The sequence below is a fragment of the Bison bison genome, unplaced genomic scaffold (assembly GCF_000754665.1).
Source record: "Bison bison bison isolate TAMUID 2011002044 unplaced genomic scaffold, Bison_UMD1.0 scf7180017864261, whole genome shotgun sequence".
Classification (NCBI taxonomy): Eukaryota; Metazoa; Chordata; class Mammalia; order Artiodactyla; family Bovidae; genus Bison; species Bison bison.
Window position 1 is genome coordinate 1,450,504 of NW_011494833.1, and position 27,834 is coordinate 1,478,337.

At 37.2% G+C, this 27,834-nt stretch overlaps 1 protein-coding gene across 1 annotated transcript in view; it reads left to right on the forward strand.

Moving 5' to 3' along the window:
- ADAM7 (ADAM metallopeptidase domain 7) overlaps nt 1-27,834 on the forward strand; it is a 55,805-nt gene that overhangs the window by 18,033 nt on the left and 9,938 nt on the right. The window contains exons 9-20 of the mRNA XM_010848225.1: nt 1,899-2,068; nt 6,293-6,377; nt 8,005-8,135; nt 9,681-9,855; nt 11,329-11,418; nt 12,483-12,678; nt 13,338-13,440; nt 18,089-18,275; nt 22,714-22,794; nt 24,134-24,212; nt 25,128-25,233; nt 25,612-25,711. Of these exons, the coding sequence (XP_010846527.1) occupies nt 1,899-2,068; nt 6,293-6,377; nt 8,005-8,135; nt 9,681-9,855; nt 11,329-11,418; nt 12,483-12,678; nt 13,338-13,440; nt 18,089-18,275; nt 22,714-22,794; nt 24,134-24,212; nt 25,128-25,233; nt 25,612-25,711 (1,503 nt within the window). The remainder of the gene's footprint in view (nt 1-1,898; nt 2,069-6,292; nt 6,378-8,004; nt 8,136-9,680; nt 9,856-11,328; nt 11,419-12,482; nt 12,679-13,337; nt 13,441-18,088; nt 18,276-22,713; nt 22,795-24,133; nt 24,213-25,127; nt 25,234-25,611; nt 25,712-27,834) is intronic.

The following is a 27,834-nucleotide window of genomic DNA, read 5'->3' on the forward strand; positions in this document are numbered from 1 at the left end:
TTTTCTCACTAGAAGAGAATATATCCAGAGAATGGCAAATATCATTTCCAGTTGCACTTGATTACAATTTTATGAACCTGAAGTCCACCCAAGAAGGTAGAGAGTCCAAAGAACCCAAGTTAAGAAAAAATCTTACTGGACCTAACTCATCAAAAAAGACAAAGGAGTGGACATCTAGTTAGGTTTGAGACCATGGTTTAGCTAAAGATCTAACTTTATAAGAGTTTATGAAAACCATAGTTCTTCATGGTTATGAAATGACCGTGAGTCATGATTATTGTGTCGATACATGAAATTCTATATAGTCATATTAAAAAAGTGAAAAATTAGTACATGATTATTGTTATAGCAATGATGTGAATATTAAACTTCTTAATAATAAGTTACATCTTCTATGAATATTATCAAGTTGACCTCTCTATTTCAGTTCTTAACTCAGTGTTTATAGTTTATCATCCACTCCTCCTTTCAACTGACTTGTACTGGCTATTTTGAGATATAAAATTGATTTAACACATAGTTCTTTGTCTCAAAATCTTCATAATATTTGCTTAAATTCTTTTTGTCCTGGCATCAAAGTATCTACCAACTATGTGTTTACAAAAGCAGATGGGAATAAGGGTGACAAGGCTTGAGCTACAACTATTTTTGTCTGCTTTGAGGCTTTGAGCAATTTCCAATAAGTTTTCTTACACAACAAAGTAATTCCAAAAATCAAACATGGAGCACAAGCATGACACCTAGGTTACTGTTTTTTGTTTTTCTTTTTTAATTTCTACAACTTTTTATTCATAGAAAATTTTAATCACATACAAAGTAAGCAGAACAGTATAATGAACCTCTGTATATTCATCATCCAATTTCAACAGTTATCATCATTCTACTCTTTATCAATATCACTAGCCAATGCCCACCACTTGCATTATTATTATTGTATTTTTACAAGTTTGGGGAGGTAAATTCAATGCTTTGAAATACACAACTATGCATTCTTCTTCTTCTTATTATTTTACAGGTTTGAGAGTGGTAAGTTCAATAGTTTGAAATGCACACATCTTAGCTATAAAAATTTGAATAATGAACCCATCTATGTGAGCCACACTCCTATGACCATAATAGAATCCATTTCCCACAAAATTCCTGTATCCCTAGGAGTAATCTGCTGGCTCCCCACTTTTCTGAAAAATTTCTCTGTAGATTAGTTCTACTCTAAGAGTTTCACGCAAATGGAATTACGCCATGTGTCCTCGTCTGTGTCTGACTTCTCTTGCTTAGCACAATGCCTGAGATGCATTCATGTTGCTGTGTGTATATTGGTGGTTTGTTCTGACATTTCTAGGTAGTTTTCTAGGGTATGGAAATCACAATTTGTTCACGCATTCTCCCATTGATATTCATTTGAGTAGTTTCCAATCTGAGCTACTGTGAATGAAGCTGTTATGAACATTTTTGCACAAATCCCTTTGCAGACAATGCAATATCAATGTTCTAGTCTACTACCAAACCAACTCATGACCTCAGTAGAGAGACGGATAAGGAATATTCATTCCGTTGTGTGCCAGTGTTCATAAATTCATGTTTTCAGGCCAGGTATTATCTCGGAGCTTTACTTATGTATTTGTTTTAGACATATCCTGAGCCCAGTGTCTATCAGAATTATAATTCTAAGAGAATCAGATGTTTTTAGTCAAGTTTCTTGGTTGGCCATGGTGGTTCACCCAATATTGATGATTCAACCTCACATTCTGTTTCAATACAACTATTTATAAAATGAGGCCTGAACTTTTGACTATGTACCACACACATCAAAATTACTTTTTTAATATAAAGAAATATAGTCACAATAAAGGATCCTTCTGCAATTTGACATTGTGAAAAATTGTTTCTCCTTTGAACAGATTTATAAAACCTTGAACATTCATGTGACATTAGTTGGCCTTGAAATATGGACAAATGGAGACAAAATAGAAGTAGATTCAAACATAGAAACTACCTTATTGCGTTTTTCAGCTTGGCAAGAAATAATCCTTAAAAAAAGGAAAAATTTTGATCACAGTATGTTACTCAGGTATGTAACTGCTCTATTTTTCTGCGTATTAGATGGATTATTTTTAAAAAGAAAATAATACAAATAAACTAAAATATTTTTAAAGCAGTTGACTTTTGGATAAAAGTCACAGGAATAAAACATTATGTGTGGTTATATAGAATATTTCCAAGTGACCTTGTAAATGATCTTTTTCCTAATAATGGTCTTTCAGCATCTCTTTTGATGTCCTTAAAGCTACTATATAAGGGTGATACCAGCTTTACCTATTTAGTCTATCTATAATCCCAGTATTTCTCCTAAGGCCTACAAAACAGCCCACCAATACACTTTCTAGAGATTTCTTCAAGAAAATTGGAAATATCAAGGGAACATTTCATGAAAGGATAAGTATGATAAAGGACAGAAAACAATAAGAACCTAACAGAAGCAGCAGAGATTAAGAAGAGGTGGCAAGAATACACAGAAGAACTATGCAAAAAAAGGTCTTCATGACCCAGATAACCATGATGGTGTGATCACTCAACTAGAGTCAGGCATCCTGGAGTGTGACGTCAAACGGGCCTTAGGAAGCATTACTACAAACAAAGCTAGTGGAGGTGATGGAATTCCAGCTGAGCTATTTCAAATCCTAAAAGATGATGCTGTTGAAGTGTTGCATTCAATATGGCAGTCAATTTGGAAAACTCAGCAGTGGTCACAGGACTGGAAAACGTCAGTTTTCATTTCAATCCCAAAGAGGCAATTTCAAAAAATGTTCAAATTACCATACTGCTGCTACTGCTAAGTCACTTCAGTCGTGTCCAACTCTGTGTGACCCCATAGATGGCAACCCACCAGGCTCCCCTGTCCCTGGGATTCTCCAGGCAAGAGCACTGGAGTGGGTTGCCATTTCCTTCTCCAATGCATGAAAGTTAAAAGTGAAAGTGAAGTCACTCAGTCATGTCTGACTCTTAGCGAGCCCATGGACTGCAGCCTGCCAGGCTCTTCCGTCTATGGGATTTTCCAGGCAAGAGTACTGGAGTGGGGAGCCATTGCCTTTTCCAAAATTACTGAACAGTTGTGCTCATTTCACATGCTGTTAAGATTATGCTCAAAATCCTTCAAGCTAGGTTTTAGCAGTATATGAACAGAGAGATTCCAGATATATAGGCTGGATTTAGAAAAGGCAGAGGAACCAGAGATCAAATTGTCAACACCCATTGGATCATAGAGAAAGCAAGGGAATTCCAGAAAAACATCTACTTCTTCTTCATTGAATACACTGTATGGATCACAACAGATTGTGAAAAATTCTAAAAGAGGTGGAAATACCAGCCCACCTTGCCTGTCTCCAGTGAAACCTGTATGCAAGTCAAGAAGCAACAGTCAGAACCTTACATGGAACAACTGACTAGTTCAAAATTGGGAAAGGAGTACAACAAAGCTATATATTGTCTCCCTGTCTGTCACATGCAGAGTATATCATGCCAAATACCAGGCTGGATGAATCACAAGCTGGAATCAAGATTTCCAGGAGAAATATCAACAACTTCAGATATGCAGATGTGTACGTGTGCTAAGTTGCTTCAGTTGTGTCCAGTTCTTTGCTACCTTGTGGACTGTAGCCTATCAGGCTCCTCCTCTATCCACAGGATTCTCCAGGCAAGAATAATGGAGTATGTCGCCTTGCCCTCCTCGAGGTGATCTTCTTGACCCAGGGATAGAATCTACATCTCTTAGGTCTCCTGAATTGGCAAGTGGCTTCTTTACCACTCATATCACCTGGAAGCCCAGATATGAGAATGATACCACTCTAATGGCAGAAAGTGAAGAGAAACTAAAGAGCCTCTTGATAAGGGTGAAAGAGGAGAGTTAAAAAGCTGGCTTAAAACTCAGCATTCAAAGAGAAAGATTATGGCACCTGATCCTATCACTTCATGGCAAGTAGAGGGGAAAAAGTGAAAGCAGCAGCATATTTTCTTTTCTTGGATTTCCAAATAACTGTGGACAGTGACTGCAGCCATGAAATTAAAAGACATTTCCTCCTTGGAAGGAAAGCTATGACAAACCTAGACAGTGTATTAAAAACTAGAGACATCACTTTGCCTAGTTTTAGTGTATAGTCAAAACTGTGTATAGTCAAAGCTATAGTTTTTCCAGTAGTCATGTAAGGATGTGAGAGTTGGATCATAAAGAAGGCTGAGTGCCAAAGAATTGATGCTTTTGAATTGCAGTCTTGGAAAAGACTCTTGAGAGTCCCTTGGACTGAAAGAAGATCAAACCAGTCAATTCTAAAGGAAATTAACCATGAATGTTGGAAGGACTGATGCTGAAGCTAAAGCTCCAATACTTTGGCCATCTGATGCAAAGAGCTGACTCACTGGAAAAGACCCTGATTCTGGGAGGACAGGAGGAGATGGGGGCAACAAAGGATGAGATGATTGGATGGCATCACTGACTCAAAGGACATATGTTTGAGCAAACTCCAGGAAATAGTTAAGGACAGGGAAGTCTAGCATGCTATAGTCCATGGGGTCACAAAGACTCAGACACGACTTGGTGACTGAACAACAATAACAACAGCATTATCTCAATGTTAACTTTCAGTTTGAGCTCAGAACTATGAGGCTTGCAAGGCCCATAATCGGAGCTCAGGTCTAGTCATTTGGCAGATTGATGAGCAAACCAGAACTCCAGATATCATTTCTGGTATCACAATGGCTGTAACACATAGCTCCAGGGGAATAATTGTATCTGGTTTAGTTTCACACATTCATGTACTGCTATGTCCCAAAATCATAGGGGGTAAACTAAAATATCATCCTGACCTTCATAGCAGGCAAGACTAGCCCCTTTGCCTAATCCATGTATGTATGTCTTAAAATACATAATAAGTTAGTCTAGGAATATTAATTTGTTTTACGTAGACAAACTTTTACTTCCACGAATGTCTCTTATTCTGAGCAGTAGCTTCACACACTAATAGTATGTCTACAAATAGGAATATGGGGAGGGGAATGCTAAATATTTAACTGAGCATCATATTTGGAACTTCTTATGTGTTGGGTTTCTTATATGTCTTCCTTCTATATTCACATAGATCTAGAAGTGATTGGATACCATATATGACATTATCATGCTGTGACTTGGTTTTCAGTGACAATGAGCTAAGTTAGAATCCAGATGGTGCTTTCTCTGGTGTTTCATCTCCATAGCTGATATTATCTCAAGATCCCCAGAGTCTAGAAAGATCAGAATCCTAAATTCTTCCAAGATGCAAAGTCAAATACTAAGACTTTTAAATATAAGGAGATAAATATTTCAGTAGTGAAGACAGAAAAATAACATCTCTTCTTGATGAAAAAATTTGAAGATTGAGAGTGGTCATCTGACCTGACAACCTTTCTTGTATTTGAACTCTCTGTATTATACTCTGAGTTTCCTCGGTGGCTCAGACGGTAAAGAATCCGCCTGCAATTCAGGAAACCTGGGTTCAATCCCTGGGTGGGGAGGGTCCCCAGGAGAAGTAACAGCTACCCACTCCAGTATTGTGGCCTGGAGAATTCCATGGACTGTATAGTCCATGGCATAGCAAACAGTTGGACATGACTGAGTGACTTTTACTTTCACTTTATTATACTCTAAGAATGGCCCTCCAACTTATGATAGTTCTTTTTAGAGTGGTAAAACTCTAAATGTTCTTCTTGAAAGCATATCAGATTTGGGTCCCTTTAGTATATGCATCTACATCTGTATTTTTAGACAATCCAGGAATAGGCCTTTTTTACATGACATGTGTTTTTAAATATCTGATAATAGTTATCAAATTCTCTATGAGTTTGTATGGTTAATTATTTTTGTTTTAATTTTCAAGCACAGCAAACTAATCATGGTGTTGAGTCTGTTCACTATGTTGCATTTTCCCCTCTGAACCCTTTTAAATATTCCGGTCTTTTAAGTGACCTTAACCAAAGTTGAGTGTAGGGCAAACTAAAGTTAAGTCAAATGGACTCTGACCTTATTATTATTTTTTTTGGAAAGGGCATTTTTATGATTTAATTTCAAGATTACATTGACTTTCTCAATGCCTCTAAAATGCCACAGGTTTAAAATGAGCTTGATATCAACTAAGGTCATCCTCCATTCCAGAACTCCAGGAAAAAAAGGCAGTTTTCATGTGCCAGGGTACTAGCACTGGGGGGTTCACTTCACTTCAGTCTTTGTGTTAATTGAACTATGGGTTTATTTGTGTCTTGTTCATAGTGGAAAGTGGCTCTACACACAGGCACATGGAACTTCCTATCCAGGGGGGATGTGCCTGCCCTATTATTCCTCCAGTGTTGTTAAGGTGAGCTGTGTTTTATTTATGTTACATTACTTAATTAGAAAGTTTACCTTAAATTACTGTAATTTTCTGTGTTCTATTGAAAAGAACCACGTATGCATCTTATCATACATTCCCATCAAAATATGTCATGATGAAGCTGTCTTGTTTCTTTTTTAAGTGGGAAATGTATTATAAAAACTATAGATACATAATGAAGATAAACCAGTGTTTTTCAGAATCTAAAAGAACATTGGATTTTGGATGATTCCTCCTGCCTTTGAAACCTTCTCTAGCATGATAAAAATAATCACACTGATAGAATTTTGGTATATATTTCTATTTTTTTACAAAGTCAAATATGAAATCTGAAGATTTCAGCAGCAACTTTCTGTCAAACTCCTATTAATGGTATAAACCTACTTAATGGTTCTTACGTATGAAAAGAGCATTCAGTACTTATGTTAATATATGAATTAACATGCAAAGACTAGGAAAGCTCTTTTGCCTTTTACATATAGTTATTTATAAGTACATGTGATGTACATAAAACTTGATGGCTGGTTTAGCAAGTGAACATAACTGCTTTTATTCAGAAAATGTATAAACTACTTCAAATATCTTATCTATATGGCCTTACCATTCAATTTTAGCAAGCCTACCACCTACAAACTGCCAACACCCCTTGTTTACCTGATCCCTTCCCAAGTCACTAGGCTTCCAGTAAATTCTGTCCAAGTAACCCTAAGATAAGCTTTAAAATGTCAAAGTTGATTTCCTGTCTTTACCTAGCTGTTGCTATGCTCAAGACAGTCTTGTAAGATCTTGAACTTAAAAGCTAGTACTTATTAAGATGACTACCTGATTTTTCATTCCCATGGTTCTTTTTATGATTATGATTTTGCCTATAGTATTTCAGAAATAAAATTTTGTATAATAGAGTCAAATTAATCTAATATAGGCTGTGCACTCCAATTATGACATTATAGCCCATCCAGGATACATTTTAAACGTCATATGGGTAAGACGAAATTACCAAATTAGGGGTGTTTTTCCTTTATAGTAACCTGATATCCCACCCCTCTTCAGAAATTAAAATTTTCCACTAACACAGAAATTAAAATATAAAATAGAACTAAGAACAGTGATAGCAATCAATGCTGCCTTTGATTTTCCATTACTGATCTTCTGACTTTTTTCACAGTAGTAACTCCCTCCTCATGATTGTATCACATTATTGCCTAATGTGAGATTATAAATTGAAAACCCTAAACTCACATATTTTTATTTTTATGCCCTTTGAATATCTAGTAACAGGAGATAATCAATAATGTTTATTTTATTGTTGGGAGGTTAATTAATAAGTTTGAGCTATTTGTAAGAATGAGTCTATATAAAATCAATAATGAGTATTGCTTCACACACAAAAAAATTACAAATGTTAGAGACCATAAAAAGGTTTTGTCCAACTTCATTATATAAGTGAGGAAATTAAGGTGCAAGAATGGAAGATAATTAAGTTCATAATCTCTCAGATAAGATACTAATTAGCCAGAAGCTAGAAACGAGATCTTAGCGACTACTTCAAAGCTTATGTACTGTAGTGTGCTATTTTATAGAAGTTTCTAATGCAAGACTTTTTTGGCCTCAGGATCTTTTACCTGACCTCAATGCAATTGCGAGCAGAATGGCACACCAGTTGGGGCATAACCTTGGGATGAGTCATGATGATTACCCGTGTACCTGTGATTTGGAAAAATGTGTGATGAACAGTGGTGGAAGGTGAGATTCCAACAATATAGAGAAAATATTTCAATATTGGAGGAATGACTTTGATTAAAACTCAGTGTTACAGGGTTATATGGTTATTATATGGCTATGGTTTCCTTGGTGGCTTGGAGGGTAAAGAATCTGTCTACAATGCAGGTGGCCCAGGTTTGATCCCTGGGTCAGTAAGATCCCCTGGAAAAGGGAATGGCAACCCCCTCTAGTATTCTTGCCTGGAGAATCCCATGGACAGGAGGAGCATGGTGGGCTGTAGTCTATGGGGTCACAACTGAATAAGTAGCACTATGGTTATTATCTGGAATTTTCCTAATATATCCTAGATAAGAACTTAGTAACTGATATCTAATTTTACATCATTATCTACATAATTAGTAATATTTGGGAGGGAAACACACCATCCCTCTCAAATGTCTTTAAAAATCCATCTGTAGTTAATCATTGTATCAATAATAATAAGCAGGGACTCAAAACCAGAGGAATGTAGAAGGGAGGTGAGTTTCATTTTGAAAAGAAGTATATCTCATTCCTAGGAAGTTTACGAAAATAAATTGCTTCAAGAAATGTTATAGAGAACAATTTTTGCCAGGTATCCTGTTAGCTAGTGCTTATTTTTTAAAAAACTTGAATATGATTCAGACCCTGTACTGAGAAGCTAGTAATCTTGCATACATGACAGACAAAAATATAGATTATTTCAAGTGGAACAATAAGAAGTGACATGGAAACAGCAGATACAATTGGCCTAGATGTAGGCTTCAGGGTGCTTCCCAGGTAGGACTAGTGGTAAAGAGCCTGCCTACCAATGCAGCAAACACAAGAGACGTGGGTTCAATACCTGGGTTGGGAAAATTCCCTAGAGGAAGGCATGGCAACCCACTCCAGTATTCTTGCCTGGAAAATTCCATGGACAGAGAAGCCTGGTGGGCTACAGTCCATAGGGTCACAGAGGTGAACAGAGCTGAAGTGACTTAGCACATATGCACACAGGCTTCAGGAAGCATATTCTGGAAGATATATAGTCTGAATATTTTCACTAAACTAGCCTGTGTTGGCTGTATTTCAAAAAGACATTTCATATAATAAAGAGCCCCGTTACTGCTCTGCTGTAACAGTAAGGCAAGAATAAGAAAGGTAAATGGACTTTGAGTCCATCATTTCTATTTGTTTTGTTTTGGCTGCTCTGGGTCTTGGTTGCTGCGTGTGGGCTTTTCTGTAGCTGAGAGGAGCAGGGACTATTCTCTAGGTGTGGTGCATGGGCTTCTCACTGCAGTGGCTTCTCTTCTTGTGGTGTACAGGCTCTAGAGCATGGGTTCAGTAGTTGTGGCGCATGGACTTTGTTGCCCTGAGGTATGTGGAATATTCCTGGATCAGGGATCGAACCCACGTCCCCTGCACTGGCAGGCAGACTCCCAACTACTGGACCACCAGAGCAGTCCTCTCTTTGTTTTTTGTTCTCATTTCTTCATAGAATTTTCACAGCTGTTCTACCACTATGCATTGATATGATTAATCTTTATTTTTAACTTGTCCTATCTCTAGCATTCCTGCACTGAAATTCAGTAAATGCAGCAAAACCCAGTACCAGCAATTTCTCAAGGATTACAGTCTAACATGCATGTTCAATGTTCCATTTTCTGACAAGTTTTCTGATTACCCATATTGTGGAAACAACAGGTTGGATGATGGAGAGGAGTGTGATTGTGGCCTTCTTCAGGTATTTGCAAATGATGCTGTTTTTCAATTTACAAAGTGTCAACTCAGCTAGAACCTAGGCAGGGATGTAGCCATTAGTCAACCACGGTAATCCTTGTAAAGCTTCAACAAGTATGTTTTAAAAAAAAAAAAAAGAAGAATTGGAAACATGCTGTTGGGTAGCCTCTTTGCAAAGCTTCTTCCCAAGTCGTGAATTGTGTATAGTGATGTTGCCTCAGGTCCAAAGCATTTCATTAGCCTGGTTTATATGCTAATTGGCTCTTCTAGTGCGAAGGGCCCATAGGTCTCCTTAAGTCCAATCTCTCTTGCACAGTAGGATTTGTTCTACAAAATCCCTCACAGTCAGTTGAGTTTGATTCAAGGCCTTATGACACTAGTCTATATCCCTGTTGACCAGTTCACATTATTAGAAAGTTTAATTGAGCAGAAACCTTCCAAATGTACACAGATTTATAGCAGTCTCTGGAACATTTAGAGTAAGCCTTGCAGACATATTTTAAATTAATTCTTAATCTGCTTTTCTCCTACATAGAAGCTCTTTCTTTCAAGAGCTCATCATATAGATATGTGCCCTAGATAATGACTTCTCACATTATCAAGTGCTCATCAGTCACCCCGGCATGTTGTTAGAATGTGGACTCTGATTCAGTATGTCTGGAGTAGAAATGAGATCCTATTCCTACCAACCTGTAACATTGTGATGATGCTGGAAGTCCAAGGACCACATTTTTAGTAGCTATTCTGTAGACATTGCACAATTCAAAAGAAGTGTAGTAAGATGGCCACAAAGAGACTCCATGATCAGAGTGGAGACTGTGACAGGTCCAGAGGTGACAGCTTCTAGTTTTCAAATGTCTAGGATTAAATGTGAAGAAAATCTTAACTTCGGAAACTGATGCTTTTGCCCATGTGCATTGTTTGGAATATTGCTACAGCTTCATTCTACCACTTGAAATACCTTACTTCGGGGTTCCTAATTCAGGCCATGGACCAGTCTGTAGCCTGTTAGGAACTGGTCTGCACATCAGCAGGTGAGCAGTGCAAGAGTGAGCAAAGCCTCATTTGTATTTACAGCCGCTCCCATTGTTCACATTACCACCTGAGCTCTGCCTCCCATCGTATCATCGGAGGTATAATAAATATAATGCACTTAAATCATCCTGAAACCATCCCTCAAACTCTCAGTCCATAGAAAAAGTGTCTTCTATAAAACTGGCCCCTGGTGCCAAAATGGTCACAAACTTTGGGCTTGTGGAGTACTGAACAGCTCCAAGGGAAGGAAACAAAGTAAAAGTCCCAAACTCTAGTTGTAAGCAGTAGCCTTCATACACATATCATAGTCAAGGACCATGCATTTAAATTGAACTCTGAAAAACAACTAAGGCTAAGTTCCACAGAAACACAGTAAATGAACTCTTTAAACAGGAGCCAAAGTACAAAGCACTTCTGATCTTTCATTTCTGGTAATTGCCAGGACTGCACTAATCCTTGTTGTGATGCACGCAAATGTATGTTGAAGCCAGGGTTCACTTGTGCTGAAGGAGAATGCTGTGAATCTTGCCAGGTAAGAGACTTTGCTAGGACTGGGTTTCTCTATTTTCAGTTTATTAAGTATACATAGAACCAAAGAGTTGTCTGATCACTGGGTGACCTTACATTACCAATCCCAGATTGCAGCCAGATATGCTGGTACTCAATAGAGCCTCTTCTGAAATGCTCTGACTTTTAAACCCTGATAGGTGCTGTGGTTTGGGAAGTGGAGAAGTGGGTAAGCAGTGCTTAGAATTTTAGAAGTGGAGTCATACAACCAACATTATTTTTGGTCTTTTTTCAATGACTACTAGACGATTTCACCTTAGCTGAGGGGGAAAATGGCACCCCAACTGCAGTGAACTAACAGCGAAAACAGTTATACTGGAATTGGAAAGCGATAGTAACTAGTACCTGGAGATAGATCCCTAGGAAAGATTACCAGAAACCCAAATGCTTCTGTCCAAGCATTCACTGACTCTTCCTTAATGCCACTGGATCATGAACTTAAAAAGGAAAGGAAGTGTGTTTAATTCATCTTCAAATCTCTCCAAAACCCCAGCACAATCAAATACGTATTGAATGACTAAATGGAGAATATTCCCATGTCATGCCCTCCCTAAATGAAAGCCAGCATATACATATATATGCTGGCTTTATATATATATATAAACTATTATATATTAGTTTCTTCTGAAAAGATCTGATTTCTTGGGAGTGGTGGAGATTTCTCATTAGAGTCAGGGGTTCCCAGTTTTCTGTGTATGGTGGGCTGGGAGAGAGGGACGAAGGAATGAAGAAGGCAAGATGAGAAGAACACAAGCTCATTTCCCCATTTTATAACCATTCTAACTCTGCCCCAAGGCTGTTCTAATACCAAATTTCAATACCACCAGCTTGTCATTCCTAAAATTATATACAAGCCAATAAAGATAGTAATTCTCAGTGGAAAGGAGAAGGAAATCACGATCTCATGACCCATCCTTAAAACTTCTTTTAAATTAAATGGGTCAACCTACTTACTTCCTCCTACCAACTAACCCTTCCTTGCCTGCCTAAGGATGCCCAAAAATCAATCTCTTCATTTTTCTTCCACAGATGAAAAAAGCAGGGTCTATATGCAGGCCAGCAAAAACTGAATGTGATTTTCCTGAGAGGTGCACTGGCCACTCTTCGGGGTGTCCTAAGGACCAATTCCAAGTAAATGGATTTCCTTGCAAGAACGCAAAAGGCTACTGCTTCATGGGGAACTGTCCCACCCAGGATGATCAGTGCTCTGAATTGTTTGATCATGGTAAGAGACAGTGATAGTGAATGATGGATAAAGATAATAGCTGCTATTTCTCTGTTACTGTCCTTTAGGAATTTGGGGGCAAGATTGGAGATAATGTCATTTATGGAAGATATGACCTGGCACCTTTCTAAATAAAACCTTTAATATTCATTGATTTTACCTCTAATATTAATTGACTGGCTTCCCAGGTGGCTCGGTGGTAAAGAAGCCACCTGTCAATGCAGGAGATGTAAGAGACACAGGTTCAATCCCTGGGTTGGGAAGATTCCATGGAGGAGGAAATGGCAACCCACTCCAGTATTCTTGCCTGGAGAATCCCATGGACAGAGGAACCTGGCGGGCTATGGTCCATGGAGTCGCAAAGTGTCAGACACAATTGAGCAACTGAGAAGGCACACGCACACACACACACACACACACATTAACTATCTAAGTATGTGGGTTAAGGTATGTTTGTTTCTTTTTTATATCCACATTCCTTCCTAAAATATCCTCCTGAGGCAATAAGATAGTTTTAAAATTATTTATTTATCCCATTCTGTTTCACTACTATGTAAGTGATAATGAAATTTCAATAATATTAGAAAAGTAAGGCATTTATGATTTGTCACATTCATGTTGTCATTGTTTTACTTTTATCATACTGCTTTGGATCCCAGAAGCGAAAGCCAGTTCTGATATTTGCTACAAGATGAATACAATTGGAAATAAATTTGGATACTGCAAAAACAAGGGACGCATTTTAATTCCTTGTGAAGAAAAGTAAGTACATTGTGAGGAAAAGCATGTGCCCTCTCAAAGCATTTTGCAAAATCAGAACAGCTTTTATTCCAATAGCCGACAGTCTCTCTTTTTCACTCAGGGGATTAGGAAGAGAGGGCTTCCCTGGTGGCTCAAGTGGTAAAGAATCTGCAAGCAATGCAGGTGATCTGGGTTTGATCCCTGGGTCAGAAAGATCCTGTGGAGTAGGGATTGTGACCTACTCCAGAATTATTTCTTGGAGAATTCCACAGACAGAGGAGACTGGTGGGCTACAGTCCATGGGGTGGCAAAGAGTTGGACATGACTGAGCAACTAAAATTTTTGCTTTTGTAAAAGAAAGGGGAGCAAGAAGGGAGAGAGCACACATTCCTGATGGAATTAACTGGTTTTTATGTTCTGTATTTTGTAACTGAAAATCATGGAATACAAGGAAGAAGGATGGGAAAGATTTAAGATTCTTAGAAAGAAAAGGAGGGGAAGAAACAGCAAAAAAGAGAGAAAGAGATAGAAAGAAAGAGAAGGAGGGGGAAATAGGTAGAAAAGGGGAAAAGAAAAAGAAAGAAGGAAAGTCATTAGAAGAAAGAATGATAGACACTGACACTGAAGACAGAATGGGAGAATTGAATATTAGATCTAATTTCTAAAACACATGTGTTAAACCCATCTTCTGGGTTTGTTTCTGATGTATGACATGGTTTCTGTATTCTCCCGAACAGGATCTGTACTGAATGCAATGATAAAAACTTAGAGTCAAGTTCAACTTTGCTTCTAAATACACTTCTAAAAATGGGCAGTCTCTTAATTTGCTTTATTTCCAACTGTTACATCATCTGTGAAAAGGGGGTTATGATAATAGCAATCTTATAGATTTTTTAAAATGAGAATCAACTGATGTGCTCTATGCAAGAAAGAAAAAAATTTACTGTCCTGACTCAAGTTCAGTCAGTTCACTTCAGTCGCTCAATCGTCTCCCAATTTTTGTGACCCCATGGGCTGCAGCATGCCAGGCTTCCCTGTGCATCACCATCTCCCAGAGTTTACTCAAACTCATGTCCATTGAGTCGGTGATGCCAGCAAACCATCTCATCCTCTGTCGTTCCCTTCTCCTCCTACCATTAATCTTTCCCAGCATCAGGGTCTTTTCAAATGAGTCAGTTCTTTGCATCAGGTGGCCAAAGTATTGGAGCTTCAGCTTCAGCATCAGTCCTTCCAATGAATATTCAGGATTGATTTCCTTTAGGATGGACTAGATGGATCTCCTACCTGTCCAAGGGACTCTCAAGAGTCTTCTTCAACACCACAGTTCAAAAGCATCAATTCTTCAGCACTCAGCTTTCTTTATAGTCCAAATCTCACATTCACACATGACTACTGGAAAAACCATAGCCTTGACTAGACAGACCTTTGTTGGCAAAGTAATGTCTCTGCTTTTGAATATGCTATCTAGGTTGGTCATAACTTTCCTTCCAAGGAATAAGCGTCTTTTAATTTCACGGCTGCAGTCACCATCTGCAGTGATTTTGGAGCCCCTAAAAATAAAGTCTGCCACTGTTTCCACTGTTTCCCCATCTATTTCCCATGAAGTGATGGGACCAGATACCATAATCTTCGTTTTCTGAATGTTGAGCTTTAAGCCAACTTTTTCACTCTCCTCTTTCACTTTCATCAAGAGGCTTTTTAGTTTTTCTTGGCTTTCTGCCATAAGGGTGGTGTCATCTGCATATCTGAGGTTATTGATATTTCTCCCAGCAATCCTGATTCCAGCTTGTGTTTCATCCAGCCCAGCATTTCTCATGATGTACTCTGCATGTAAGTTAAATAAGCAGCGTGACAATATACAGCCTTGACATGCTCCTTTCCTGATTTGGAACCAGTCAGTTGTTCCATGTGGAGTTCTAACTATTGCTTCCTGACCTGCACACATATTTCTCAGGAGGCAGGTCAGGTAATCTGGTATTCCCATCTCTTTCAGAATTTTCCACAGTTTATTGTGATCCACACAGTCAAAGGCTTTGGCATAGTCAGTAAAGCAGAAATAGTTTTTTTTTTCTGGAACTCTCTTGCTTTTTCAATGATCCAGTGGATGTTGGCAATTTGATCTCTGGTTCCTCTGCCTTTTCTAAAATCAGCTTGAACATCTGGAAGTTCACAGTTCACATACTGTTGAAGCCTGGCTTAGAGAATTTTGAGCATTACTTTACTAGTGTGTGAGATGAGTGCAATTTTGCAGTAGTTTGGACATTCTTTGGCATTGCCTTTCTTTGGGATTGGAATGAAAACTGACCTTTTCCAGTCCTGTGGCCACTGCTGAGTTTTCCAAATGTGCTGGCATATTGAGTGCAGCACTTTCACAGCATCATCTTTTAGATTTGAGATAGCTCAACTGGAATTCCATCACCTTCACTAGCTTTGTTCCTAGTGATGCTTCCTAAGGCCCACTTACTTCTCATTCCAGAATGTCTGACTCTAGGTCAGTGATCATACCATTGTGATTATCTGAATCATGAAGATCTTTTCTGTATAGTTCTTCTGTGTATTCTTGCCACCTCTTCTTTATATTCTTGCCTCCTCTTCTTCTTCTGTTAGATCCATGCAATTTCTGTCCTTTATTGTGCCCATCTTTGCATGAAATGTTCCCTTGGTATCTCTAATTTTCTTGAAGAGATCTCTAGCCTTTCCCATTCTATTGTTTTCCTCTATTTCTTTGCACTGATCACTGAGGAAGGTTTTCTTATCTGTCCTTGCTATTCTTTGCAACTCTGCATTCAAATTGGTATATCTTTCCTTTTATCCTTTGCTTTTCACTTCTCTTCTTTTCACAGCTATTTGTAAGGCCTCCCCAGACAGCCATTTTGATTTTTTGCATTTCTTTTTCTTAGAGATGGTCTTGAACCCTGTCTCCTGTACAATGTCATGAACTTCTGTCCTTAGTTCCTTAGGCACTCTGTCTATCAGATCTAATTCCATGAATCTATTTGTCACTTCTACTGTATAATCATAAGGGATTTGATTTAGGTTATACTTGAATTGTCTAGTGGTTTTCCCTACTTTCTTCAATTCAAGTCTGAATTTGGCAATAAGGAGTTCATGATCTGAGCCACAGTCAGTTCCCGGTCTTGTTTTTGCTGACTGTATAGAGCTTCTCCATCTTTGGCTGCAAAGAATATAATCAATCTGATTTTGGTGTTGACCATCTGGTGATGTCCATGTGTAGAGTCTTCTCCTGTGTTGTTGGAAGAGGGTGTTTGCTATGACCAGTGCGTTCTCTTGGCAAAACTCTATTAGCCTTTCTCCTGCTTCATTCCGTATTCCAAGGCCAAATTTGCCTGTTACTCCAGGTGTTTCTTGACTTCCTACTTTTGCATTCCAGTCCCCTATAATGAAAAGGACATCTTTTTTGGGTGTTAATTCTAGAAGGTCTTGTAGGTCTTTATAGAGCCATTCAACTTCAGCATTCTTGGTCAGGGAATAGACTTGGATTACTGTGATATTGAATGGTTTGTCTTGGAAATGAACAGAGATCATTCTGTCATTTTTGAGATTGCATCCAAGTACTGCATTTCAGACTCTTTTGTTGACTATGATAGCTACTCCATTTCTTCTAAGGGATTCTTGCGCACAGTAGTAGATATAATGGTCATCTGAGTTAAATTCACCCATTCCAGTCCATTTTAGCTCGCAGATTCCTAAAACGTCACCATTCACTCTTGCCATCTCCTGTTAGAGAAAGGAGCAGTGACCCCACAAGACACTGACCCAGAGTTGCCCGAGAGTGTCCAGGAGTCTCTAGTGAAGGTGTGGATTGGTGGTGGCCTGCTGCAGGGTTGTGGGCACTGAGTGTAGCTGTATATGCATGGGATCTTTTGAAGGAGGTCGCCATTATCTTCATTACCTCCACCATAGTTTGGCCCCAGGTAAATAACAGGGAGGCAACACAGCCCCACTGGTCAACAGAAAATTGGATTAAAGATGTACTGATCATGGCTCCACCCATCAGAACAAGACCCAGTTTCCCCCTTTCCCATCAGGAAGCTTCCATAAGCCTCTTATCCTTCTCCATCAGAAGGCAGACAGACTGAAAACCACAATCACAGAACACTAACCGATCTGATCACATGGACCTTGTCTAACTGATCACAGCCTTGTCTAACTCAATGAAACTATGAGCCATGCCGTGTAGGGCCACCCAAGACAGATGAGTCATGGTGGACATTCTGACAGAATGTAGTCCAGTGGAAAAGGGACTGGCAAACCACTTCAGTACTCTTGCCTTGAGAAACCATGAACAGTATGAAAAGACAAAAAGATAGGGCACTGAAAGATGAACTCCCCAGGTCGATAGGTGCCTAATATGCTACTGGTTCAAGTTATGCTCATCCAAATTACTAATAATATTCTCCTGTAAGCTTAAGCTAATATTGCTTTATGAGAATTGCCTAGGTATCATAAAGAAATATAGCCATTTAGTATCTTTGTCTGCTCATCTCAGTTTTCAGGGTCAGGACTTTGTCCAGAGGCTTACCTGGCTTCTCGTAGGCTCTGACAAGCCTAGGTTTAGAAAAAAATAAGCAGGCCACTCCACTGCCAGCCTAGTTTCTAAAGTTCTATTTCTTGTCCCAAGTGTGAGAATATTCTTGCTTCCCTTCAGAGATATCAAATGTGGAAAGATATTTTGCACAGGTGGGCATCACTCTTCTGTCCTTGGAGAAGAGAAGATCTACCACCTTAAGAAGCATCTGAAACAGAATACCAGTGAATGCAAAACCTTCTATTTATACCATGATTCTAAGGATTTTGGCCTGGTTGCACCTGGCACAAAATGTGGCAATGGAATGGTAAGATGAATGCCCTTTGTTTTATTAAAACTTCTTGTTCAGTCACTTAAAACTTCATTGGATCCTGTAATTGGCCCCAGAGGGCCTATCTATGGGAACACCGAAAAAAATCTGCAACAGTTTTTAAATGAGCAAAATAGCAATAACACTATTAGTAAATATTCATTTTAATATTTTTATACCAATTATGTAAATGTTACAAATGTGCTTAGTGTCTTAATGAAATTATACTGCTTTGAATTTAATTGACTATGAAGTAGCCATACAGTCTTCATCTATTTTATTCATTCAGATGTATTTACTGGGCATGCACGACGATGTCAGTATCTGTGCAGGACACAGATGATGTAAAGATGTGTGTACTTGAGAATTTCTTAGATTAAATCAAGTGTATCATTACAATTCAACTCAGTTGCTTTCACTGTGATGTGATCAATATGTATGAGTCCAAAGGAAGTGACTGACATTTCTTAGAGAATGTGGAATGGCATCTCCAGATGCCATTAAATGAGAGACATTTCAGTTTCGACTTCATGAGCGTTTTTCAACATACAGAAGAAGAGAAAGACATGTTTCTATGTTTTAACTAACTTTTATTGGCGTATAGTTGCTTTATAATGTTGTATTAGCTTCTACTGTACAGTAAAATGAATCAGCTATACGTTTACATATATCCCCTCTATTTTGGATTTCCTTCCATTTATATCACCACAGAGCACTGAGTAGAGTTCCCTGTGCTATACAGTGGGCTCTCATCAGTTATCTATTTTATATATTGTATCAATATTGTGTACATGTCAATCCCAATCTCCCAATTCCTTCCACTCCTTCCTTTCCCCCTTGGTGGCCATGTGTTTGATCTCTACATCTGTGTCTGCTTCTGCTTTGCAAATAAGATCATTTTTCTCAATTCTACATATACTCATTAATATATATTTGTTTTCCTTTTTCTGACTTACTTCACCCTGTATGGCAGACCCCAGGTCTATCCACCTCTCTACAAATGACCCAATTTTGTTCCTTTTAAATGTTATTCTGAATAATATTCCGTTGTATATATGTATCACATCTTCTTTATCCATTCTTTTGTCGATGAACATTCAGGTTGCTTCCATGTCCTGGCTATTGTAAACAGTGCTGCAATAAATATTAGAGTGCATGTGTCTTTTTGAATTATGGTTTTCTCTGTGTATATACCCAGTAGTAGGATTGCTGGACCATATGGTAGCTCTATTTTTAGTTTTTTATGGAATCTACATGCAGTTCTCTATAGTGACTGTATCAATTTACATTCCCACCAATAGTGCAAGAAGGTTCCCTTTTCTCCACACCCTCTCCAGCATTTATTGTTTGTATGTATTTTGATAATGGTCATTCTGACTGGTGTGAGGTGATATATGATTGTAATTTTGATTTGCATTTCTCTAATAATTAGTGGGAGAAGGCCATGGCACCCCACTCCAGTACTCTTGCTTGGAGAATCCCATGGATGGAGGAGCCTGGTGGGCCAGGTTGTGAAGAGTCGGACAGGACTGAGCAACTTCACTTTCACTTTTCACTTTCATGCATTGGAGAAGGAAATGGCAACCCACTCCAGTGTTCTTGCCTGGAGAATCCCAGGGACGGGGGAGCCTGGTGGATGCCGTCTATGGGGTCACACAGAGTCGGACATGACTGAGCAAATTTTCATGTGTATGTTGGTCATCTGTATGTCCTCTTTGGAAAATGTCTGTTTAGTTCTTTGGCCCATTTTTTGATTGAGTCGTTTATTTTTCTGGAATTGAGCTGCATGAGCTGCTTGTATATTTTTTAGATTAATTCTTTGTCACTCATGTTGTTTGCTATTATTTTCTCCTATTCTGAAGGTTGTCTTTTCGTCTTATTCATGATTTGAGAAAATGCTTTTTTTTTAAAGGCATACCTACATAATATACAAGGTACAAAGTATAATATATGGCATATCCAGGTAACTGACAGTTTTAGTGTGATTGGAGTTCTAGGTAAAATGGTAGAAAACTAAGTTGAACAGGTGGAATGAAGCTAGATTTGGAAAGGTTTTATCACTCTGAGATGAAAACTTGAGAATGTATACTAAAAACAATAACCAGCACATCAAGGTTTATAAGCACAGAGTTTTTGAAAAATATAATACTGTATTAAAATCAGCAACTTTGAAACTGAAAAGTATCTATGACATGGCTCTCCTCTCTAAACCACCACCCACAAACACAGTAGCATTCATATAATGAGATAGAAAAATTAATTGGAAAGTAAAAATTCAGCATATAAAAAAGAAATCAGAAGTTAATTTCATACAGACCTATATTTCAAGTGCATAATTTTAAGTATAGAGGGACAAAGGAGCCTGGCAGGCTACAGTCCATGGGTCACAGAGTCGGACACAACTGAGCTACACACCTCATGAAAATGACTAAATAAATATAAAAATGGTGAGGAGTCAATAGTTATGAAAATTTGTTTGTGTAGCAACCACAATCTAGAAAGGTCAAGAGCTTTCAATAACAGAGTGTATGAGGCATCAGTTTAAAGAAAATACCAAATAGTTTTCTGTTCACTTCAGGTAAGGAAAATCAGCCAGAGGTATCAAGCAAAAGTATGAGGTCCCCTTCATAGAGTGACTGGGATTCAACAAAGAAGTTGAAAGGGGAGCAGTTGTTAAAGAGCATTTAGTGATGGTGCAAACTCACCGTGACTAGGTACCACCACCGCACAGAGTACCTGATTCCTTCAAGAGAAAGCTTGTGCAGAAGTGCACCACCACTCATAATGCTGTTGGTTCCTCATAAGGGAAGCTGTGCATAGCAAACGCTAGTCTATAGAGGTATCACAAAGACACTACTTATAGAATTTGTCATTTTCATATTTACAGTATGTTTTAGACTTGAGTTACTAGTTTTTTTAGACATGAGGAACTTCAAATGCCTTAAAAGCATTCTAGTTTCTCTTAGCAGTTATTCTTTCTTGGTCAATTTGATTTGGCATAGCAAAAGAGGGCAAGCATATGCCATTACACCTAGGTGCCCTTTTCCTTAGTTATACTACAGAATGTACAACATAGATAAGAAAAAAAAAGACAAAAAGAGAAGAGAAGGTAAGATAGAAAGATGTAGACTGCAGAGAGATTAAGAGTAGAGAAAAGAGGAAATTCGCTGGTTCGTTCTCTCATACAGAATTGCTCAAAATTGGTCTCTGTAGCTATCTCTTTAGTAAACATTTAAAATTGCAAAATAAAAATAAGAAACATCTCAGTATTTTCCTTTGGTTGAGCCTGAAATCCTTGAAAAGAGGTCAGCATGGGTTTTAAAACAAAGTTTCTCAGTGTTTAATCATGTATATAGAAAACCCATTCAGTAAACATAAGGAAAGAAGACTGAAAAACAGACATGAAAGAAACCAGGTGGTGAACAAAGGAGACAGTCTGAGAAATCAAAGATGATAGTTTCTGTGAAACTGATACATTTTTAGAAAGAGGAAAATCCTTTAGAAATAAATTAAATTTATATTTTAATGGATATATAACATTATATAGCAACATATATATTATATATATAATAAACATAATATTATAAAGCAACTATGCTCCACTAAAAATTAATTTAAAAAATAAAAGATGCTATTATTTTAAAATTTTTAAAAAGGGTACTAAATTTATAAAAATGATACAATTTGAAATCCAGAAGCACTGCCTTCAGAGTACAAAATGAATCATGATTGCTTTTATGCAATTTATGCAGTAAGCCATGGAATCAAAACTATAAAAAATCAGTAAATTGAAAGCTACTCTTCTTAAAAAATAAAACTAAGATGAAATTTCTAAAAAGAAAAGAAAGTGAATTAAAGTAAGATATGTAGTTCTAAGAAATCTGATACAGATTTAATAGGAATTCTAGATAAAGAAACTGTTTGTTTAGTCCCTTAGTTGTGTCTGACTCTTTGCAAATAAATGAGCTAAGATAAGCCAGGTAATAACCAAGAGCAACAGAACAGTAATTTGGTCATAAAACTTACCCCCCCAAAAGCATAATTTAAAACAAAATTAATAAGTATAAATCATAATAATAAGATTAATGGATATTGACAAAATGCCCAGCTAGCAACTGTGATATAACAAACATGGATCCTTATCAAATTAGAAGAAAATATGGTAGAAATAATAGAAGAAATTGCTGCAATTACAATGGTAGAATCATTGATAGGTTAACATTTGAAGAAGTCATGAGGACATAGACATTATAATGATTAATGTATTTGTATATAACAATATTTGATTGTACAGTGCATTTTTTTCAAATACCCACTTAACATTTATAGAAGATTTCTTTTTCCACAGAAGACTCTACATGTGGTTTTTCATTAGGACAAATAATGCAAATTCTGAGTGAGTAATTCTAATTGATCTTGGTGACTTCATTTCTAGGTGTGCAGCAATGGTGAATGTGTGACTATTGAAAAGGCCTACAATTCAACTGATTGCTCTGCTCAGTGCAATGAAAATTCTGTAAGGTTTGACCCCTTTTTAAATTAATGTCTTACCAGTCACTTGTTTGCACAAGACTTCATTTCTGAGCCTGTGTATAAGTACAGGTGCACCCATGAGTGTGTGTGTGTATGTATATATGTATGCATGGTGATTTTTAAATCAAATATGCATTTGGGATCCATATTTTTTCATGCAGTAATAATACTGAACCAAAGAGCCAAACCAAGTGTTATACATAGATAATGCCAATATTGCAAGTATATGTCTTATCATTGGACTGGTAATCTAGAAACCCAGTAATTTATGTATGTATGAAGTTTAAACCAAAAGTTTAAAGTTGGGTCTATTGGGACTTCCTTGGCAGACCATGGTTAAGACTTTAAGACTTCACCTTCCAATACAAGAGATTCAGGTTCAATCCCTCATCGGGGAACTGAGCTCCCACATGCCTCTTGGCCCAAAACCCGGAGCATAAAACAGAAGCAATATTGTAACAAATTCAATAAAGACTTTAAAAATGATCTACTTCCAAAAAAACTTTTTTAAAAGTTGCATCTATCATAATTTCTCTTACAGTTAAATTATACCAGTACTAACATTAGCCCAAAGCTTTTGAGAAAAACAAACAAACAACAAACAAAAAAAGCAACAACAATTTTTTCACTCATTTTGACGCTGTTCAATACTAGCAGTATCTAGCAGTTTGCTTTTGTGGATAATATCTTTCCTAAATCAAATTAATCAGTAACACTATATAGAGTTGTACTCTTTCAAGAGTTTTATGTATATATTAAATTTTAAAAGTTTCATAATTGAAAGATAAGTACTATTCCTATGCCTTCTTTCAGAGATTGTGAAGCAATCACACTGATATTCTATGAAAGGAAAAGCTGAGCTTTCAGTATAGAAACAGTGTATGTCCTTAACCATTACACAATGCTTTTGGATGAAGTAAGCATTTATGTCACTGCTTTTTTTCCCTCACATTAATGTCATCTCACAAAATCTAGTTGAAGTCTTCTCTTTGGCTATGATATGCCCAAATTTGGCAAGAGCTATTCATTCAATAAGATTGATGGCTTCTGGAAAGATAAGCCAAACCATCTGGTTCATTGAGTTTCAAATATGTCAGAATCCTTCTCTTGCTCCAAGGCCATCTTCAAAGATAGCTGCTCCTTGTATTTTATTGCCTTATTTTTCCCAACCTTGATTTTGGATTAGTTAATTAGTCAATAAAATGTTCATAGTGTGTGGGTGTGTGTATTTTGGGTGTGTGTGAACACTAAGCTGAATGAGGTGGAAAACACAAGTTTTATGTCAGTCATGTGATGAATTATTTGATTTATGGCTCTTGCAGGTGGATGACGGTGAACTTGAGTGTCAGTGCGAGGGAATTCAGGCCTCTACGGAATGGGAGGAAACCTTAAATGTTACCAGTGAGCATCCCAGAATAATATACTATCTTAGAACATCCTGGTGGTCCTGTTGCTAAGACTCTGTGCTTCCACTAAAAGGGGCATAGGTTCAATCTTTGGTCAGGGGAGTTCTGCATTCTGTGAACTGCGACCAAAAAATAAATAAATAATAATTATTAAAAAATATATAGGGGCTTGCCTGGTAGCTCAGTGGTAAAGATTTTGCCTGCCAATGTAGGAGACATGGGTTTGATCCCTGGGTTGGGAAGATCCCCTGGGGTAGGAAATGGCAACTCACTCCAGTATTTTTGCCTGGGAAATCCCATGCACAGAGGAGCCTGGCAGGCTACAGTTCATGGGGTCACAAAGGGTCGGACACGACTTAGCAACTAAACAATAAAACAACAAAGTATGTACACATAATATCTTGCATATATATCAGAAACCTCACCAGTGAGAATACTTTCTGCTTATATGCCAGGTCTGCTACACATGTGTTGTATTTCTGTATGGATTTGTATGATATTTTTCTTATTGTTAATGTTTAAATACCCAAGTTTGAATTTACTACAATTAATCTGGAATGAATGTATCTTCTTCCAGTTAAATGTAGATTAGTTCCTTCAAGAACCCTTAACCCAGTAAGACCTTTTCTAGTCAGTTAAACACTGATAATCCAAATTTTTCCACCGACTGGGATTCTCTTAAACATAATGTAATCTTGGGTGGAAAGTCCATTCCTAATACAGATAATAATTTGTACAATGTCCTGGTCTTTGACTTTATTTAAAAAAAAAAACCAAAAAACAGAGGAGGGTAGAATTAAAGTCCTTCAAGGAAGACAGAAACATAACTTTAACATCTCAGTTAAATGTTAAGATTCCATTGTTCCAAGGTTGATGTCTTGGCTGAAGCTCATGTGTTTTCATGTTACAGATCTCTCCATCCTGGTGGTCGTGCTTTTCCTGGTTATTTTTGGTGTTGTGGTTGTCATATTACTAATTCGTTACAAAAAGTGTATTAGGTTGAAGCAAGTTCAAAGGTAGGTCTGTATTCTTTATGTGTTGAAGGGGACCATTACCAAGACAGTATAAACTTTGTGGCCACAAAGAATATTTGATGGGAAGAAGGTATAAACCTCTTACTGAAGACCAAGTAAAAGTGTAACAAGTTGAGCTTTTACACACTTCATTCTCATTCAGATGTTAGCCCCATGGTTCCCAACTTCTCTGCACATCAGAATTACAAGTTTGTTTGTTTTTTTTTTTACGCTAAATTTGATTCCTCCTTCAGATGTAATTGTTATAGAGTGGCACATGAGTATCAATCAGTCTTTTAAAAATCTCCTAGATGATTTACTATTAACCATAGGCTTATCCCATACTATAGCTGGTATCAATATTCAATTCCTTCTTGACAGCCCACCTCGAGAAACCCTAGGAGTGGAGAATAAAGGATACTTTGGTGATGAGCAGCAGACAAGGAATGAGCCCATCTTACCTGATATTCATCCTCTACATGTAAGAAAATATTGATTGCACTAGTTTTAATCAATTGCAAAAGTAGCTGTATGTATGTTTGAAGTGAACTATCCCTAAGCTAAGTGAAGTGGGAAATGTAGAAGAATAGTCTAACATGATTCCATATCAATGATCTTCTATTGACAGATAAGGAAGGAAAGAATGTCAGGACTGAAATAAATCAAGACATTATTTCTGAAGAATATATTGGTTAAATACAATACTAATTTGTGCACAGCTAGAAAATTTTACAAATATAAACCACCACTGGGATATAAGACAAGTCTTAATAAATCTAAAAGAGTTGGTGTCATACAAAATATGTCCTCAAAATAAAATTCTATTAGAAATCAGTGGCAGAAAAATATTGGGAAAAGTCTTTTTCTCATAAAAATTAAAAATGTACAGTGTATAGTGTTAAGAGATTAATATTCAGGGGTGAAAGTATAATTGTGTGCAAGGAGGAGGTCATTACTTTAAGATTGGAAAGTGGTTAATTTAGAGGGGTAGGAAGTGGGTGGCAGTAATGATGGGAAACTTGAAATTTCTTAATCAGTTTAGTAATTACAAGGGTATTTACCTTAAATGTTTCATTAAGCCACGAATCTGTTTTGTGTATTTTTTTTAGTCTGTATTGTATTTTCTCATGAAATGACTAGAAATGAATAAGGATGATAATGCCAATTATTAGTGGGGATATACAGAGTGAAAACTCTCATAAAAGCTAATGAAAATTAAATGGTACAACCAGTAGGTAAAACTGATACTATGGCCTAAAACTGATCATATACATTCCCTGTAATCTAGCAATTTCAGTCATATGAATACACCCAACAGAAAGAGGTACATGTGCATATCAGAAAACATCAACAATAATGTTCCAACAGCATTTTTTGCAAAAAGCAAAAATAATACAAATATTTAGTAACAAAAAAGGGGAACGATTCACTATATATTCATACAGTGGAATACTACAGAGAAGGAAAAATGGACAAACTATAGATGTTTACAACATATTATAGGTGATGTAATACTACCACAAACATACTGCTAGACAACATGTCAGACTCAAAGGCAAACTGTACAATTCAACTTACATAAGTTCGAACTAACAAAACCAATCTATGATATTAGATGTCCGGGTAGTTGTTATCACAGGGAAGAGTGGATTTTTGGGGGGTAGGGGGTGGCAGTACAGTTCTTTTTTTGATCTTGGTGGAGCTTGGTTACCCAGATGTGCTCATTTGTGGAAAATTCACCCATCTCAACACTTTTTATTCATATATTTCTTTGTGTATCTTTTTACTTTAAAGGGAAAGCTTATTAAAATAATACCTATAGAAATAATAATAATAAAAAAAAGATGACAATCCTGGAGAAATCCCAGCAAGTTATGGCTTGTTTAGTACCTTTAACAATAGTTATGATTTCCAATGTATTTGGCTCAGTGGGGGGAAAACAAGTGTGAGTGCTGATTAAGAAGCTACGAAAGCATTCTTTAAAAAAATTAACCAATGAAGAAAACTTGGTGATAAGATTATACCAATGCAACTGCCCACAAGGACCTATTTCTTGAAGGAAGTATGAACTGATTATTGATAGATGCAAATGCCAATGAAAATATAGTGGTGTTAGTGTTTAAAATTAGGAATTTTTTTTGGTTAGTGATCTTGCCCCAACTCTCCATTTCTGATAAGTCCTGTGCTTTTTACTGTACAGTATTATAGAACATGCTCCCACCATACCCCCAGGGACATATCTATGACATGATAGTAGAAAGGTTTTTACTGAACTTCTCTTACTCAGGGTTGTATACTCCTTCTGTGGTAATATGATGGTTTCTCATTTTTATCCATGCTTACTTTTTATTATGACAATAGTGACCCCAAGAAACAAGTCTTCATTGTCCACTCAGATGAACAGGAAATATTGTGTGGTACTTTTTTAAGCTTACACTGAGATTTTCTGATATGGAAACACAGGATGTCAATATCAGGGTTAAATAAGAAACTGTATATAACTGCACTTAGCCCCGTGTTTATATATATTTAGCACTTAATGTCTGTTAATTATCTACTATGCCTCATGCACTGTTGCAGTAGATTTCCCAATTGTATTTTCTT